The 17,425-nt window shown below is 45.5% G+C and overlaps 2 protein-coding genes across 2 annotated transcripts; both read left to right on the top strand.

The window, feature by feature from the left end:
- Positions 1-5,381: 5,381 nt before the first annotated feature.
- LOC136522552 (hydroxyproline O-arabinosyltransferase 1-like) lies at positions 5,382-8,979 on the top strand. Its single transcript, XM_066516357.1, has 8 exons — positions 5,382-5,823; positions 6,979-7,046; positions 7,134-7,335; positions 7,421-7,518; positions 7,651-7,720; positions 7,819-7,890; positions 7,972-8,085; positions 8,540-8,979. The coding sequence occupies exons 1-8, from the start codon at positions 5,437-5,439 to the stop codon at positions 8,609-8,611; spliced, it is 1,083 nt and encodes a 360-aa protein (XP_066372454.1). The 5' UTR covers positions 5,382-5,436; the 3' UTR covers positions 8,612-8,979.
- A 393-nt stretch (positions 8,980-9,372) lies between these two features.
- Positions 9,373-11,916, top strand: LOC136521847 (putative glycerol-3-phosphate transporter 5). The gene is made up of 2 exons (XM_066515611.1): positions 9,373-10,363; positions 11,239-11,916. The coding sequence occupies exons 1-2, from the start codon at positions 9,475-9,477 to the stop codon at positions 11,754-11,756; spliced, it is 1,407 nt and encodes a 468-aa protein (XP_066371708.1). The 5' UTR covers positions 9,373-9,474; the 3' UTR covers positions 11,757-11,916.
- The last annotated feature ends 5,509 nt before the right edge of the window (positions 11,917-17,425 follow it).

Genomic DNA, 17,425 nt, shown 5'->3' with positions numbered 1-17,425 from the left:
GCTACTATTTATGGGGGCGAAGGCATGGCGCGCACTCAAATCAGTGAGGACGGGGTGGCTGCAGACTCTTGGTGATGGCGGAGTCCGGCTTGGGAACGAAAGCAAGGTAGAAGACGGCTGACAAAGCGGGGCCCACCTGTCGGTGACAAGACGCGCAGGACCGATCGGCAGAGAGACAGAGCAAGGGAGAGAGCGGGCCTACGTTCTGGCTGGGCCGGCCCATGAGCGGGGCGCAAGAGAAGGGGAAAGGAAGCTGGGTTGTCAGCGCGCTGGCCTACGAGGAAGATGGGCCGTAGGAGAGAAAAGACCGAGCGGGCCCAAAAGTTGGGGAGAGTGAGGGAGGGAAGGAAATTCCTTTTTAATTTTCTTAAACACATTTTTAAATTCAAATTCAAATCTAATTTAATTTCTTTTGAAATTTTGATCAAACCCAATCATCACAAAAAAAATATACAGCAGCATGTATGCACAAACAAGTTGCTAAGCCTATATTTGATTTTCATTTTAACAAAGTTTTTATTTTTCTAAGTTTAAATGCTCACAAAATAAATCATTAAATCAAATTATCTTATTTTAAAATGATGCAAATTTTAGGGTGTTACACGGTTGTACACGTATGTTGCAAGCTTCTGTTTCCAATGTTTTATCTGTTTCCAGACATATGTTGCAAGTGTGTTTATTTGGATGTTGCATATATTTCACACATATGTGGAAGTGTTTTATCTAGATGTTGTGTATGTTTTTGCAATAGTTTTAAGTGTTTTTCAGGTGTTTTTTGCAAGTGTTTCAGATGTATGTTTCAAGTGTTTCATTTGTCTTGAGACGTATGTTGCAAGTGTTGCATCTGAATTTTTTCAAATCGGGTGTTGCATCTCCCTCCTCGCCTTTTGCTGCCTCGCCTCGGTGTCTCCTCCTCCTCCTAGCGATGGCTCGGCATTCGTCGCCCCCTCCCCCTCTTCTCGATGCTGGTGACGTTCGGGGCGGCGTGGACCCCGTGTCAGCGCACGAAACGGCATGGAAAAAATACTGCAGGCGCGGGCGTCTGGATGCCCGGTCCGTCTGGATGTCCGGGCGCTAGCTAGCCGTAGAATCATACCTAAATATCATCTTTTACCATATTTTACTTTGAATTCGAATACACATACAAAAGGATGTCTTGGAGTCGGATTTCTATTCGGATACTTGTTAAATTCAACTTAAAATGCATATTATTAAATTCAAATACAATTTTACTACTAAGTTCATCGATAACCAAAGTGAAATAACATCAGAAAGGCACTTCTAATCTTCAATATCAAAGTGAATTAACGGATGGAGTGGCGTAAATGTGGTTTCTCTCAGTTCCTCCTTATAGATTTAGCATGACTTATAATAAAAACTGCCACCGGAGCCATTTTTGCCAAACGTTTTTCAAACGGCTTCAACTTCACTAGAGAAGCTGCTCCATGAGAGATGCTAGAATCTAAGCCCTTTTAGTAGATGAAATGAAGCTCTGCCAAACTAACCCTTAGGGTGACATGAGCCCTCTTGTTTTTAGTTGATGTTCTTAGTGCATGATCCGGCGACTTCTAAAGGATATCAAACTTCCTTTTTGAGGATTCATTGATTTCTCTCCTATATATGTTGACATAACAAAAAATTGTAGATGTATTGAATGAGCGCCGTTGCTCCTTTGATACCTCTTTCTCCATGTTCTCAACAACTCATCATGTGTTAGTAATCTTTAAAATATTTAGCCAAGTATATCTAGGGTCCTAGACGACAAACCGACATTAGCAATGCATGATCATCGTCATGCAGCGAAGTCCACCATGTAATAGACTATTATGATATTATCGATCACTTGCGATTGCGAGGAAGCTTAATTATAAAAAAACGAGCACTTGCTTGCGTACGTTATGACCAGCCGACGGATGATAGGTAGCTTTCCACGAATTTTGTCGCTATATACGAGTATGGCGGGTGACCATTCCTGCAAAAAGGTTTCAATTATACTCCAGGTGTTATAATAGCCAGTGGGGGCAAATGGCTTTCAGGTTTCTCGAATCCACAAATGATTAGTCACCATTATCACACTATAGTCTAGATAACTGACAGTAATCATCTGGTGCTTCATTCCAAATGCATGCAAGGTACTATTCTCTTAAAATCCCCTGACGTTCTAACTTCTAAGGGTGCGTTTGGTAGGTATAATTCAAGCCGTTCCTCTCAAAATAGAATATGAGAATCCTATGAAATGAAAACCAGAGGAATCCCAAGCAGCAACAGTTTTAGGATTGAGAGTCAGAAATCAGAAACTTCCCCTTATTCTCCTATAATGTAAACTAGAAACCAGAAAACCCTGTTTCTCCCGAGGTGAGAATTAGAGTTGGTTTAGGCCTCGTTCAGTTGCATGAGAATGATTCACAGCTGAACAGTTTCTTCACTAATTTTAATGGCGCGGAATGGTTCCTTGCGCAGAACGGCCCGTTCCGGGATAACGGAACGTGCCTTACATATTTCGAGAAATCGAAGTTCTGCTAACAGGCCTCGCTTTTGTCCAAACAGGTATTTTGGCAATTTTCATGAAGTTTGTTGAAACAGGCATTTTGGCAATTTTCATGAAGTTTAGTGAAAATGGCAAAGTGCAAGCGTTTCATGAAAATTGCCAATGTTTTTGCAGTATTATTAAGTATTCTCCTTTAGTTCTTTTCTATTTTCGTGGACCTGAGACTCATTGGCAGCCGTTGTTTTGTACTATATTTGACCCTCGTTCGCGGCCTGCAGTTCAGGGGTCAACTGATGAATCTAACACCATTAGCTAATCTCAATTAAAAACCCGCGCACGAGCTGCAATTATTGTCTAATCCGTTTCACCAGCCCCATATATCAACAACAGGGGTATTATACAGAATTTACAAATATATACGCTACCATCACCTACTAGCCAGCCTGCTTAGCTCCAGATCGATCGGCTTCGGCAGCTCGGTGGTCGACACCCTCTCGCGTCGATCCGAATCCGATCGGCAAGTACATTAACAGGCCAAGCTAGCTGACGAGGCTCCCCAGTCCTAGGCTCCCAGCTGAGACGCAGACGCTCACGACGACCTGGCCGCCATGAGTCGCAGCAGGTTCTTTGCTTGGATGCTCGTGGCCGCCATCCTCGTGTGGTCTTGCACCGCCAGAGCAGTCTGCTCCTCGCGTCCTCTCGGTATATTCCGGCGACTAATCAAGTTTCGTTTTGGATTTCTCTAGGCGACGGCGTCCACTAATGCATCATGTCTGAAATGTAGCTGCTGCGGATGGGGATGCGAGGGACGACGAGCCATGCGCCGCGGGCGTTGCCGTCGCGGCGGCCGGCAGCGGCGGGGCCTCCCGTGGCCAGAGGGAGATCTGGAACAGGCGGTCTTTGGGTGACAGGTCGCCGTGGTCTTCGCTGCCGTCGCCGCTGTGGAACAGGCCCAGGACGATGTCCGCGCCCCCGCCGCCGCTGGTGTGATGTCGAGCTGGGCCTCTGCTGCTGCGACCTGCGAGACAGCGAGAGCTTCCCGTCCTGTGTTGCCTGAATGCCTGAAAGTTGCCTTCGGTCCGTAGTTCCGTACGCGGCTGCAGCTGTCCGTCTACGAACGTACTACCAACATGTGTAATTGGAGTCTTTGGACGTACGCCCCTGTCCTTAGCCACAGAGAGCAGAGAGCCATGTTGTAGGGGGGTTGGCTCCCTCTCCTTTGTGTGCATCATTACACAATCACTTGCATAACACAACCAAGCATTGGCTCCTCTGCTCTTCATTGTGTATCTCTTGAACAATGAATCTTTTGGCTTGAAATAATATCTTAGAAAAAAATTGGTGTCACTATCAATTATCATTGGGCATTTGGGCCTCCTAAATGGGGTCAGGTTGAACTGAATTGGGCACTAAAATAGGATTAGTGGAGCTAGAAAATTGGGCCTAAAAACTGGGCTAAGCCCGCATTGCTGGGTTTAGTGACAACCTAGGCCCAGCATGCAGATGGACCTCATCTGCAACGTCACCTGACATGTCATCATCTACATGTCAAAGACATGTGCAACGGGTTAGGCCGTTTTGAAGCATCATAAATGTTTGTGACACAATAGGCTCGTCTTCAAATATGTGAAATTTCTCTCTAGTTTGCCACAGAAGGGGTTTACTGACACACCTGTGATGACGACAGAGTTTTTGTCATGGAAGTGTCTGATGAAAAACTATTCATGGCAATTTCTGAACATCACATAACACCAAATGTGTTGTAGTGATTGTACGATAATGGCATCCATGTGAGGATTAGCGTTTGATGGCGGCGTAGCAGGGTGGCCAATGAAGCGCTAGAGGGGAGAGTAAATAACAACTAAAAGCTAACATCATGGAATAAGGTTGTGGAGGAAAGAGTCTGCCAATGGACTTCACTTGCACCATTGAGGTGATTATAGGTAGGCACTGTGCAAACAATGTTGTTGAACAAAAGAGTTTGTTTAAGATGATGCTTATGCCTTGTTGGTAGAACTCCGACTCTAAAAACTTTTGAATATGGAGGGAGTATCTAAAACAAACAATTTTGTTCATATTTTAGATCAAATATAAATATTTAAAGAGTTTTAATTTTATTTTACAAACTATATATTTAACTTGGATCTAGAACCGTTCAAAACATACCCTTAGAATAGGATTTAGAGCATGAGATATGGATGGGTTAGGGATAAAATCTATATCTATATCTATATCTATATTTTTATCTATAATATTAAGAGTGAATCAATTTTTCTATCTATCTATATCTGACCCAGACTCGTGGCCCATGCTTATTCTACTTAGAACAACCCACGTCCAACAACAGTATAAAGTCTGATTCCAAGGAACACCAAAGCTCGATTACAAAATGTACCAAAATATATGACGGTCATTGAATGGGGACGCCAGCAAAACAGTATTTTCCTCTCACAACAAACTAGCCGAAACAGTGTTTTGGCTTCTTTTTTCAGACCAGCGAATGGGGCCAATAAATTTCTGAGCCGCAAATCGTCCAAATAACCGTGCAACAAGCTAGTATAAGTTTATATTACAACACACTGATATCAGTAAAATTTAAAAAAGGAATATAGTTGGATCTAGATCGAAAGTAATAATAATTAACTTACATGAAAGATAAACAAAATACAATTCGCTCGTTAATATAGGATTATTAACACACTCGAATAACACGTTTTTTTACTGAAAAAAAAGAGAATGAACATATTTTGTTCTCTATGGACTAATGGGTTTTTATTATTTAAATATATAAGAGAATTCAATGCATATCTGAACCAAATCAAATTAAATAAAAATCTCAAAAAACTGCCAAACACTCGCACACTCGGTACTCGGGACGTCTCACTCTCGCCGCCTTCTCCCTCCATCAAGAGCGCCCGTCCCTTCGCCGCGTGCCCGCGCGCCCCGCCATGGCCGCGCCGTGCGGCCGCGGCGGCGGCACGCTGACGCTGGTGCTCGTGGCCCTCTCCGCGGCGTTCCTCACCTACAACGTGCTCGTCTCCTTCCGCTCCTCCCTCCAGCCCCTCCCTTGCTCCTTCCCCGCCGCCACCGCCGACTCCTCCCCCCGCCGCTTCGGCGCCAGGCGGAGGGCGTTCCACACCGCGGTGACCTCGTCGGGGAACGCGTACAACACGTGGCAATGCCGCGTCATGTACCACTGGTTCAAGGAGGCGCGCCGGGCTCCCGGCGGCCGCGAGATGGGTGGGTTCACCAGGGTCCTGCACTCCGGGAAACCCGACGAGTTCGTCGACGAGATCCCCACATTCGTCGCCGACCCACTCCCCGATGGGGATCAGGTATTGTTGCTTTTTTTGCTTCACGAAACGGCAAAGTTCGTCATATTTCATTGCTTTCTTCGTTGGCTCTGTCTGGTTTGCTGTTGCTGGTTAGTTGGAATTGTGGACAAATGCAACTATTCAGATTATACGAAATCGAGAAAATGTCTACTCCTATGTTTCTCAAGGAGTCAAGGTGGAATTCCGTGATTTAGTTGATATTTCTATTTTCAAAAGCTACACCGTACACGCAAGACATTTCAGTTTTTCATGATATCAGTACCCTCGTAAAAAGAAAAAAAAAAGGGTTGATAACTGAGTAGCAGTGTGGTCCCCCTCCCCCCTCCTTTTTTTTAATTTTTGGGAAGTGGTTTCCTTTGTCTGGCTGTATGGCTTCAGCATATCACATTATGTACAAATCCAAGGTCCTGGCAAAGTCCTGCAGTCCTGCTCCTGCTTCACTGGAAAATTTGAGGCAAGAAATCCATTGCTACATATGGACACGGGTGTGGGCGTCACTGACCGACTTGGACGGAGGTGTCCCGATTTCTTTTGGGATGCGCCACATACCACTTGGAATGTGACATATGTGTTCCAACACGTGTGGGTATCTGATTAGGCAAATATATTTTGGACACAGGTTCTGGAAACACTGAAAAATCATGAAAACATAAAACATCTGGACAAATAACAACTGTGCTACTTTGTTTTTGTAAAAGAATGTGGACAAATGAAATGAGAAAGTAGTGAGGGCCAAGTTGATAGGGAAAAAACAGATTGGCAGCTAGGATATCATATGGTGAAAAGGCTTGTAATGTCAGCCTTGTAAACATGGCTGGACCCTGCTGATACCAGCTTTTCATCATATTGCGTCTGAAGAAAGTTAAAAATCATCATTGGTGTAGTATGCCAGTTGCTAGTACTAATGGTCAGCTGTAGCCATGTCATCATGGCGGCCTATTGTGATTTGTGAACTGCAACCATTTCTGCTTCTCTGTACCCTGTCCATTGCTCATTTTTCGTTGTTGCAAAGTAATTTGATTAATTACCAATTCGAGTTTTGTTAAAAAAGAATTAACAATTCGAGAGCATACAGGAATTTATGGCTCAATTTTACTACTAGAAACTAGATGCTGCTGGAATTTTCTCGTAAACAGTGTTCATCTTAAATCTCAGGGATACATCGTTCTCAATAGGCCATGGGCATTTGTTCAGTGGCTCCAGAAGGCAGACATAAAGGAAGAGTAAGTTTACAGTAAGTTTATTTGAGAAGCAATAATCACCCTCCAGAGTCCAGACTCATGATCTAGTTAATTTCATACTATGTGCAGCTATATCTTGATGGCAGAGCCAGATCATATAATTGTCAAGCCTATCCCAAACTTGTCGAGAGATGGTCAGGCAGCAGCTTTCCATTTCTTTTATATTGAGCCTAAAAAATATGAGAATGTGTTGCGTAAGTTCTTCCCTGAAGACAAGGGGGCAATCACTAAGATTGATCCTATAGGAAATTCTCCTGTCATTATTGAGAAGGTGAGCTATTTTCTTCTTGAATGTACCCAAAGCATCTACTTGAAATTACAGAACTAATCCTATTACTTTCTGCTTCTTTTGCTAGGAATCTCTTGGAAGGATTGCCCCGACATGGATGAATGTTTCAATAGCAATGAAAAAAGATCCTGACGCTGATAAATCTTTTGGCTGGGTTCTTGAAATGTAACGTCCTGCCAATCAATTTCTTATTGTCTAAAGCTTTTGGTCTGTTTATGCATCCCAAGTTCTATGCTATTTCATTCGTAATGTGAGTAGGTATCTAATTATTTGTTGTATTATGTTTCTGGGAAATAGGTATGCCTATGCCGTGGCATCTGCTCTCCATGGAGTGGGCAACATCTTACACAAGGACTTTATGATTCAGGTTTGGAGTTCGGTTAATTATATCATGTGGCCATCCATATCAGGAAGTTGTGCGGTTCTGTTCTTAGATGATAATTTGATTCTGTTTTCACTTTTCAGCCACCTTGGGACTTGGAAGTTGGTGATGCTTTTATTATACATTATACTTATGGGTGTGATTATGACATGACGGTACGTGATTCATATTGTGATGCAGAACTTCAGGGAATATGACTCGTGATTCTGTTCTTATAGCATGTTCTTTTGCACTAGGGTAAGTCGACTTATGGCAAAATTGGAGAATGGAGATTTGACAAGAGATCTTACGAGGATAAACCTCCGCCTAGAAATTTGCCATTACCGCCAAATGGTGTGCCCCAAAGTGTGGTATGGTTCTGCTCTGTTTGCAAATATTTGACATTTTTGTTTCAATATTTGTGTACCATTTCATTCGGATGTGAAACAATGTTCCTTGGCAATCTAGTCTTTTGAGTGCTAGTATGAAATTGTTAGTATATTACGGTACATAAAAAATGAGAGGAAAAAAGTATTATTACAGCCAATTAGCCATTGAAGTTGCAAGACAAGGAGGATCATTGAAGCACTTAAGGCTACTATGAGATAACTAAACATTCTGTATGCTTTATCACAGAATTATATAAGGCATTTACTTATGATAAAAAGTTGTTTGTCCATAAATCCCAACAATTTTCTTCTATTGTTGAGATATTTAGTGATATAGAACATGGCTATGATTCTTTGCTTCTGTCCCAGTTTGCTATACTCTTCAACTCTTGTAATAGTTATTAACCCATGCGATGGATTTTTGTGTTGTGCACAGGTGACACTTGTGAAAATGGTCAATGAAGCAACAGACAACATACCAAACTGGGACTCTTACGCCGCTAGTTAACCTTGTACAAATCTGGCTCACAATTTAGCTTGCCAGATATTTCCATTCCAGCTGACTTTGATACATGATAATTGCCAAACATAGAAGATGAGTGGATGATACCGTGGAATGCATACAGGTTTTACCCAAGGCTGCGGGCTCCTTACCTTTTCTGCTTGAATTTTCCTGAGAATGTCTGGAGAAATGCCACTCTTTTTTCTTAGTTTTGTCAAACACATGCACATCGGCACATTACACACTACTTTGTAAGTCAAACATGCACCTTTGGTGAAAGTTGCAATTTAGATGACTGAGAGATGCGTGTGTTCTTATCTGGTTCTGAACGTGCTTTAGGGGGGAAAAAATGTCAGACACAAACCTTTTCTTGAATGCATAGTTTGCTCAGTTATCTATTTGGAATAAAACTGTTGAAAGTTGTGTTAATCAAACTCAATATGCAATGTAAGCTGCTTGCGCTTTGAAGGTACCAACACGATTTGTGAGATACTTATTTGTTGTTATGTAATTATTTGTCTATTTGCTCTAATGCAAAATTAAGTGAATATGCGTCCGGCTTCAGAAACAGTGTGCTCTTGGGTTGGAAAATTGAATTTGGAAGTGCGAAGTCTGAATCTGAACATCCTTTGCCTCCTGTTCTTCAGACTTCAGAAAATTAGAACAGCTAATCAGGAGTAGTCTCTTCTCAGGAAAAAGGCAGGAAAAATTCAGGTTTCAAAGAAGTGCAACGGAGTCAAAGCTCCTTGCTTGTCCCACCAGGGTCGTCGTCGTCTCTACTCGTCTCCCTCGATGCCAGATCTCACCTCGGCTCCCCCTTTCCTCCCATGCCCTCAATTCTCTCTCCACACTAGCATCCGCCCCCTCCGATGGAAGCCGCCGCGGCCGCGCCCGCGCGGGGCCTCGGGCGGCACGAGTACGCGGTGCTGGCGCTCACCTTCGCGTCCTACGCGTCGTTCCACGCCTCCCGCAAGCCGCCGAGCATCGTCAAGGCCGTGCTCTCCGCGGACTGGGCGCCCTTCTCGGGCGCCCGGGGCCCGCACCGCCTCGGCGAGCTCGACGTCGCCTTCCTCTCCTCCTACGCGCTCGCCATGTTCGCCGCGGGCCACCTCGCCGACCGCGCCGACCTCCGCCGCCTCCTCGGCGCGGCCATGCTCGCGTCCGGCGCCGCGTGCGCCGCGCTCGGCGCCGCCTACTTCCTCGACGTCCACGCGCTCGCCTTCTTCGCGGCCGCGCAGGTGGCCAGCGGCGTCGTCCAGTCCGCCGGGTGGCCCTGCGTCGTCGCCATCGTGGGGAACTGGTTCGGCCACGCCTCCAAGCGCGGCGCCATCATGGGGGTGTGGAACTCGCACACCTCCGTCGGGAACATCGCCGGCTCGGTCCTCGCCGCGGCCGTGCTCGAGTTCGGATGGGGTTGGTCCTTCTTGGTTCCTGCGGTCGTCATCGCCGCCCTCGGAGTTGTCGTGCTGGTGTTCTTGGTCGCGCACCCGAGCGAGGCTGGCTTGGAGGTGGAGGTAATGGAGGTTGAGATGAATGGGGATGGTGGGGAGGAGGTAGGGCTCCTTGGGGAGGATAAGAAAGATGTTAATGAGGATGACGAGTTCGAGCTGGAAATGAGATCACAATTGCCAAGGGCAATCGGGTTCGTGGAGGCATGGAGACTGCCTGGTGTGGTGCCATATGCATTCTGTCTATTTTTCTCCAAGCTCGTTGCCTACACCTTCCTCTACTGGTTGCCGTTCTATATCAGGAACAATGGTATGTGCTCATTTGTTCATACATTTATTTTTGTATTTATCGCATTAACAATGATAGTGTATGTGCTTGTTACTTGATCATAGTCCGCACTCAAATCTGATTGTACTGTATTTCCAAGGATTGGGCTGTTCAAGTATCAGTCAATGAATTCTGTTCTTGCCAGCAATTGCAGTTTCATGTTTCAGACTAGATAGATGATTCTTATAGTTTCAATCAGTTGAATTGGTAGATACAATCACCAAACAGTCTGAATTTGTTTTTCTACAAAACCTTGTTTTATATATTGTGAGTTGGAACAGCGTCACCTTAAGTTATTTCTTGGGTTCCCTTTTTTTAAGCATAGCAAATCTGTTGATATTATGAACCAGCTTTAGCTTGTTCTTAAGTTTATAGTAAGATGCCAACCTAGAGGGGTGTTTGGTTTGAGGAATGGACAAGATAATAATAGGGTGATTCCACTAAAATCATAGGAATGAACTCATGATGCATTACCTCATCTAGAGACTAGAATGAGGTGGTTCCACAAACCAAACACCCCATTATTGTTGATAACATTCTTTTGCTTGCATGTTGAACTGTTTTAATTGGTGATCGAAATTTCAAATGAATTGTACTTGTGTACATCTATTATGATGGGTACCTAATTTTCTTGGTAGAGATAGTAGAGTTTGACACAAGTAGCTTTCAACATACCTGTCCTTCCATTCCAAGGTTAAACCTTGAAATGTGTAATTTCAGAAATTAGAGGATTGCTTTTGCTTGGATGTGTTGCTTCTGTAGAATTCATTTGTGGAGTATCAGTCATTTTCAATTTAGCATGAAACGTCAGGGAGTCGTTACTTTTGCTTGACGCCAACCTATTTTTGATTTTGCAGCCGTAGCAGGTCAGTTCTTGTCACACAAGGCTTCAGGAATTTTATCAATTGTATTCGATATTGGAGGTGTCTTAGGAGGGATTTCGGCTGGTTTTCTCTCGGATGCCATAGGTGCCCGTGCAATAACATCAGTTCTGTTCCTCTTTCTGTCAATCCCAGCACTCATTGTGTACCGGACATATGGAAGCATATCCATGCAGCACAACATTGGTCTCATGTTCCTCTCTGGTTACTTTGTGAATGGTCCATACTCTCTCATCACCACAGCTGTAGCAACTGATCTTGGCACCCAAGACGCGATCAAGGGAAATTCACGGGCGCTGGCGACAGTTTCTGCGATAATTGATGGCACTGGTTCTGTTGGTGCAGCTCTGGGCCCCTTGCTTACGGGTTACTTCTCAACTAGAGGATGGAATAGTGTATTTTTCATGTTGATTGTTTCCATATCACTTGCCATCCTGTTTTTGATACGGCTGGCAAAGGATGAGATAGTAACCAAGCTTAGCACACGAAATTAATAAAGTAGTAATATATGTTGAATTGGGGATGCTTCAGATGTCAGATTGTAGGTACTTAGCAGGAGCTTAGTTAGGCCATTTCTTGCGTCATGTATTTAGATTGGTGGTTTGTTGTAACTAGTAGACATGCACGTCTATAAAAAATACTAATAAGCAATAGAGGAATAGTTGCTTTTTTCAACAATTTTTCATCATCGTCCTCCCCTTGTCATGTTCATCTTCAGAAAACTGCAATGAGAAAATAGATGCATTTAAATTTGTGAAAAATATAAAGTTTCATATTAAAAACTCTAATGCAAATCCCTCTGTGCTCAATGCAAAGGCATATTTATAGTGTAGAGTATAAAATTCATTTTAAAACTTGTGATCATTCGGTACAAAATATTTAAATTGCTTCTTAGTTTCAAGATGGCCTATAAACAGACCTAGAGCAATTTTAACTATTGCATCAAGAAAACTCGCCATGCAACCAAATACCTAGAAATGCTTCGCCACCGGTTAGACTACCAAACTATAATCTACTCCCTCAATTTCAAATTATAAGAGTTTTAGCTTTTCTAAATATATTATTTTTACTATATATCTACACATAGTTTATATCTAAATGCATAGCAAAAACTATATATAATAGAAAAACAAAAACGTCTTATAATTTGGAATGGAGGGAGTACATGAAATCGATTCTTTCCAATTGCAATAGTTGAGCAAGCTATCAACCCAACCATCATTCCCCAATCATCAAAGGGGATGACAAATTAGTGTGGGAGGGGCCATCGAGCGTGCAAGAAGCCCCGGTAGCGAGCGACGCTGGTTATCCAATAGTGCGACCTAAGTTTCTAGGATACAGAGCGATCAAATTTGGAGAGGAAACATCGAAGATGTTTTTTTGCCCAATAATAGTTATATTTAATTTTACAAAATGTTTTAGCTAGACACTTGGAGTTGCTCTTAGCAGGTTAGCTCAAGGGGCTGGTAATGATGCTGAGACGTCCTAGTAGTATAAGACCGGAACTTAGCCATGACCCGGCTACTGGATATGAGGAAACAGGAGGGATCGAAGGCCGATCCCTACTGAAATATATTAAAAGCATAAACAACAAGAGTACACGACAGACAAGAGGGTTCAAGAAACAAAAAAAGAAAGAAAGAAAATGAGGCAAATTACACAAGCTGCTCTAGTCATTCAGAAATAAGGGGGAAGTGCTTCTTTTTCGTGCGCAGGATAACCCACCCGAAGACTTCTTTGAAGCCATGTTTGCAGCGATGAAGCGAGACTGCTTCTCCTCTGAAGATGAGACTGGTTCTGACTGACCGAATGCTCCAGCACATAAGGATGATGACCTCCATGAAAAGGATACCCTAAGCTGGTCTCTGAAGTTCCAGAACTTGCAGAGAGTCTGAAGAGTTTGGAACTTGAATAAGGTTCCAGCAAGATTTGGCAAACTAACAATAAAGGAACAAGTGTTCAACCATTTCCTCGCAGGAGTCATTGTAGAGAACACTGCATATTCTTTCTTCTCAGGATGTTTCTTGTGCTAAGCCTATCTTGAACAAGCAACCAAAAGAAGACTTTGATATGGAAACCTTGGAGGATAAAACAGTGTAGACACTTGATGTATCACAAGGACTTTGATCTGACATGGCTATAAATCCACGGATAGATATCTACATGATATAAATAGCTAGATAGTGTATGGTGATAATAATCAGCATCACATTGCTTAGGAAACCATAGACACATATTATAGTAACTCTTTTCCTTCAAGATAATACAAGAAATAAGCATTGCCATTCACTGATACGTGGGGCTATTATCCGAACAGGGGGCTGAACCAGGATAAAATCCTCGTTTGTTCTTTTATTGCTGACCTTCATTGATATGTGGATTCCTACCAAACCACAATTTCTGCCGAAACAAAGCATTGACATTTATAATGTAATGTCACTTCTGTAACTAATAAGGAAACTTACTCGTTGGATCATGTGAAATACATCAAAACCATGGATTTTGACGGCAATCAAGTCCTCTGACAATTACACTACAACTACGAAAGACTTTATTTTGGAGCCATTAGTGCTAGATTATGAATTGAGAAGTAAAGAGATACTCCATAGATATAAAAATGAATGACCCATGAATTTGTTAGTTGAGGATGTGTTCCTAAGATATCAAAATTAATTTAGTCATATCAATGTTGCCTGCATGTTGGTTCAACGATTCCTGATTATTAATTTTCTTCATAGCTCAAGTTTGATGGGTTATTCATAGTTTATTCAAGATTTCTAAGCATTTATTTTTGCTATGTACAACTCTGTTTTAAGGAAAAAGTCCAAATTACTTCCCACAAGTTTGGCATATGTCCATATTACCCCCTAAACTTACATTTGGTTCAATTTACTCCCTCCAACTATTTCAGTTGGTCTAGTTTACCCCTTAACATGATTTGTTATTTTTGTTTTTCCACGTATTAGTTGAGTCTTAATATCAACTTTTATGATATGATAGAGAACATCATAAGTTATGTTAGAAAAATATATCTTAACTTTTTGCCACTATTTTGATAGCTTAGGACATTTAATAATAAATTAACACTAGAGATACAATATCATATAAAACATAATGATGAAAAATTCATAGTGCATTTTTCTAACACAAAATACAATGTCCTCTATCACATCACAAAATTTGAAACTAAAATATAATTTGTACATAGAGAAACAAAAAAGAAAAATCTCTTTAAGGTGTTGGTTGGACCAACTTAAATAGTTGGAGGGAGTAAATTGAACCAAATGTTAGTTTAGGGGGTTATTTGGACATAGGATAGACTTGGAGGGAGTAATATGGACTTTTTCCTTGTTTTAATGCAATACTATGGATTTGATTGAGGATACTTGACATTAATATGCACTCCGGCTCTACATCATGTGTCCTATAAATAGAAGTGCACAGTGCAAACATGTCGGGTACCATAAAAAGGGGTTTCCGGAGCAAGAACCGAAAAAATCGCTTAGACCTTGTAAAAATCGAAGCCAAGAGACGACTACCGGCAAACCCCCACCTTATCCGAGGCTCGGCTTGACCGTCCGGCCCACCTCGAACAATTTTTCGACTCGCCCGAGGCCCTGCACGTAAGGCCTCGGACGAGGTACTGATTCTCTGCCTCGCTCAAGGCCCCGCACGTAAGGCCTCGGACGAGGTGCCGATTCTCCGCCTCGCTCGAGGCCCCACACGTAAGGCCTCGGACGAGGTACTGATTCTCCGCCTCGCTCGAGGCCCCGCCCGTAAGGCCTCGGACGAGGTACCGATTCTCCGCCTCGCTCGAGGCCCCACACGTAAGGCCTCGGACGAGGTGCCAATTCTCCGCCTCGCTCGAGGCCCCGCCCGTAAGGCCTCGGATGAGGTGCCGATTCTCCGACTCGCTCGAGGCCCCGCACGTAAGGCCTCGGACGAGGTGCCGATTCTCTGCCTCGCTCGAGGCCGGCTCAGCAGCTACCCCGTCACCGCCGCCTCGACCGGGACGTCACGTCCAACTAACGCGACCAACCACTCCCGCGACGTCAGCCGAACGACGGCTCGACACAGCGGAGTGACCGACGAAATGGGAGTCGCATCAACGCCATGCCGTCCGGGACAGGACGGGGCAGGGGTTACCGGCCGCTGTGCTCAGCACTGTGCCCACGACTGACACCCATGCGGCACTATGCTGCCTAACCCCGCCTGCTCCGAGGACAGTGCGGCGTGGAGAGTCATGGCTAGGTCCCTGTAGCCTCGAAAGACCAACTGCTCCCTCCGAGCCTCGGCTACCTGCCTCCGCACCCCTGTAGCATCGGGAATCGCACCCGCGCGAGGCCCCCCACGATGGTTCAGCCTCTGCACCGATGGGCCTCGGCTCTCTACGCTGTCGACATACAGCGACTGGCACGTCGTCCACAGTCTGCGCCATGCCCTGCGTCAAGCCATCACAGGAGCCCCCACATCGCACAGGATCGGGCGTGATCGGCGCGTCGCTCCAGTGCACCGAGGACAAGACCGCTCCGTCGACCATGCCGCCACAGTGACAAGTACAGGGCTCGAACATACCGCCTCCGCTCACAAAACGCCACATAACGAACACATGTATCGCCCCTGTCCCCCCCTTCAACTATAAAAGGGAGTGACCGGGGCCGTTTCTAGGGGGCGCACGCACAGACAGACGGACGTAGACTCACACAGACACACACACGCTCCAGCGACGCTCAACACTCTGTAATACGCACGCTCCCTCACTGCGAGAGATCAACATCTCAAGCAACTCACGCCACTCTACGCAGAGACCTGGGACTAGCTCCCTCTCTCGCCTAGCTTGTAAACCCCTACTACAAGCACCTCGGTGTAAGGAATACAAGATCGATCTCTCAGACTGGATGTAGGGCACCTATTGCCTGAACCAGTATAAACCTTGTGTCTATTTTCATCACCATCCGGGATTAGGGGCACGCAGTACACTTTCACTAGTCGGTTGAGGGCCCACCAATCCAAAACATCGACAGTTGGCGCGCCAGGTAGGGGTTCTACTGCGTGTCAGCTTCGTCATCCCAACAAGTTCCGGATGGCAGACCCCGTGCGACCACTGCGTCTCGGCACGGTGATCTGGTTTGGGAGCCTAGAGTTTATGTCTCTAGGATGTGAGTACGATATGGTACTCCTCACACCCAGAGCCCCACCAACCGACGACGACATCGTGCACCAGCAGCCCAGGCGCAGGCGGTGCCCGGGCCACCGCTCTCATCGCGCTCGCCAGGCACGACACGGGCGGGACCACCCCGACACTGCGCAAGCTTAGGGCGACGCACCGCGCTCCGCCGGTACCCCATGCCTGGCTGTTGGTACAGAGTCTCTGGTTGGGGACCTGTCCAGCTTAAGCCTGGGCAAGGGAAAGACGCCGGTGGCATGCAGCGATGCCCCGTCATCAAGCTCTGCCCTGCTACCTTCTGAGGAGTTGACTCTGGCGGAGCAGTGCCCGGCAACGACACCATCCCTGTACCCCTTCGGGTTGGGCAATACCACCACCGCCTATGCTTCCGCCTACGCTTCCACTCACGTGGAGCCCCCAGGACACCACCAACGCTTCGCCCTCGACCTCTTCGCCACGACCTCGACCCACACCCATACTGACTCCTCGGAGGAGGGCGAGGCGTGGGCCGGAGCGGACTTCTCTAGGCTTTGCGACCCTGAAGCCATACGCCGCTTCATGGCCGCGAGCAACTACTGCTTCGGCTACTCCGACTCCGATGACGAAGGCACTTACGATCCCACTCGTGAGTGCTTCTACGTCGAGCTCGGGATGCCAAGAGCCAATGATGAGGACGAAGGGGTAGGCAATCGCTCCCCGCCCCACGAGGGGGCAGGTGACGCCACACCTCCACGCGTCGAGCTCCTGGCGTCACGGAACGAGAACCCTGCCCGCGAGGAACTTTGACGCCTTGACTTGGAGTAGCTCCGTGAGCTCCAGGCCAAGGTCGAACAAGACCGATTCCTTCTACAGTAGCTCTGAGACACTCTCGAGTGAGAGCAGCGGGGTCGCGGTGATGGCGGAGCAGCCCAGCGAAGGGCTCGCGACGTCAACCACTGCATCAACAACGACGAAGGGGGCGAGCAACCCCCTATCTTCAATCGCGCTAGCCAGAAC

Source organism: Miscanthus floridulus, chromosome 18 (assembly GCF_019320115.1).
Source record: "Miscanthus floridulus cultivar M001 chromosome 18, ASM1932011v1, whole genome shotgun sequence".
Lineage (NCBI taxonomy): Eukaryota > Viridiplantae > Streptophyta > Magnoliopsida > Poales > Poaceae > Miscanthus > Miscanthus floridulus.
The sequence above is the reverse complement of the archived record's forward strand: the minus strand, read 5'-3'. Positions and strand labels throughout refer to the sequence as shown.

Bases quoted from the DNA above. Each gene is read 5' to 3' on its own strand.
- LOC136522552 (XM_066516357.1), top strand. From the start codon at position 5,437: ATGGCCGCGCCGTGCGGCCGCGGCGGCGGCACGCTGACGCTGGTGCTC. The intron at 7,047-7,133 runs GTAAGTTTACAG...TACTATGTGCAG, and splicing joins AAGGCAGACATAAAGGAAGA to CTATATCTTGATGGCAGAGC. The intron at 7,891-7,971 runs GTACGTGATTCA...CTTTTGCACTAG, and splicing joins GGTGTGATTATGACATGACG to GGTAAGTCGACTTATGGCAA.
- LOC136521847 (XM_066515611.1), top strand. From the start codon at position 9,475: ATGGAAGCCGCCGCGGCCGCGCCCGCGCGGGGCCTCGGGCGGCACGAG. The intron at 10,364-11,238 runs GTATGTGCTCAT...TTGATTTTGCAG, and splicing joins GTTCTATATCAGGAACAATG to CCGTAGCAGGTCAGTTCTTG.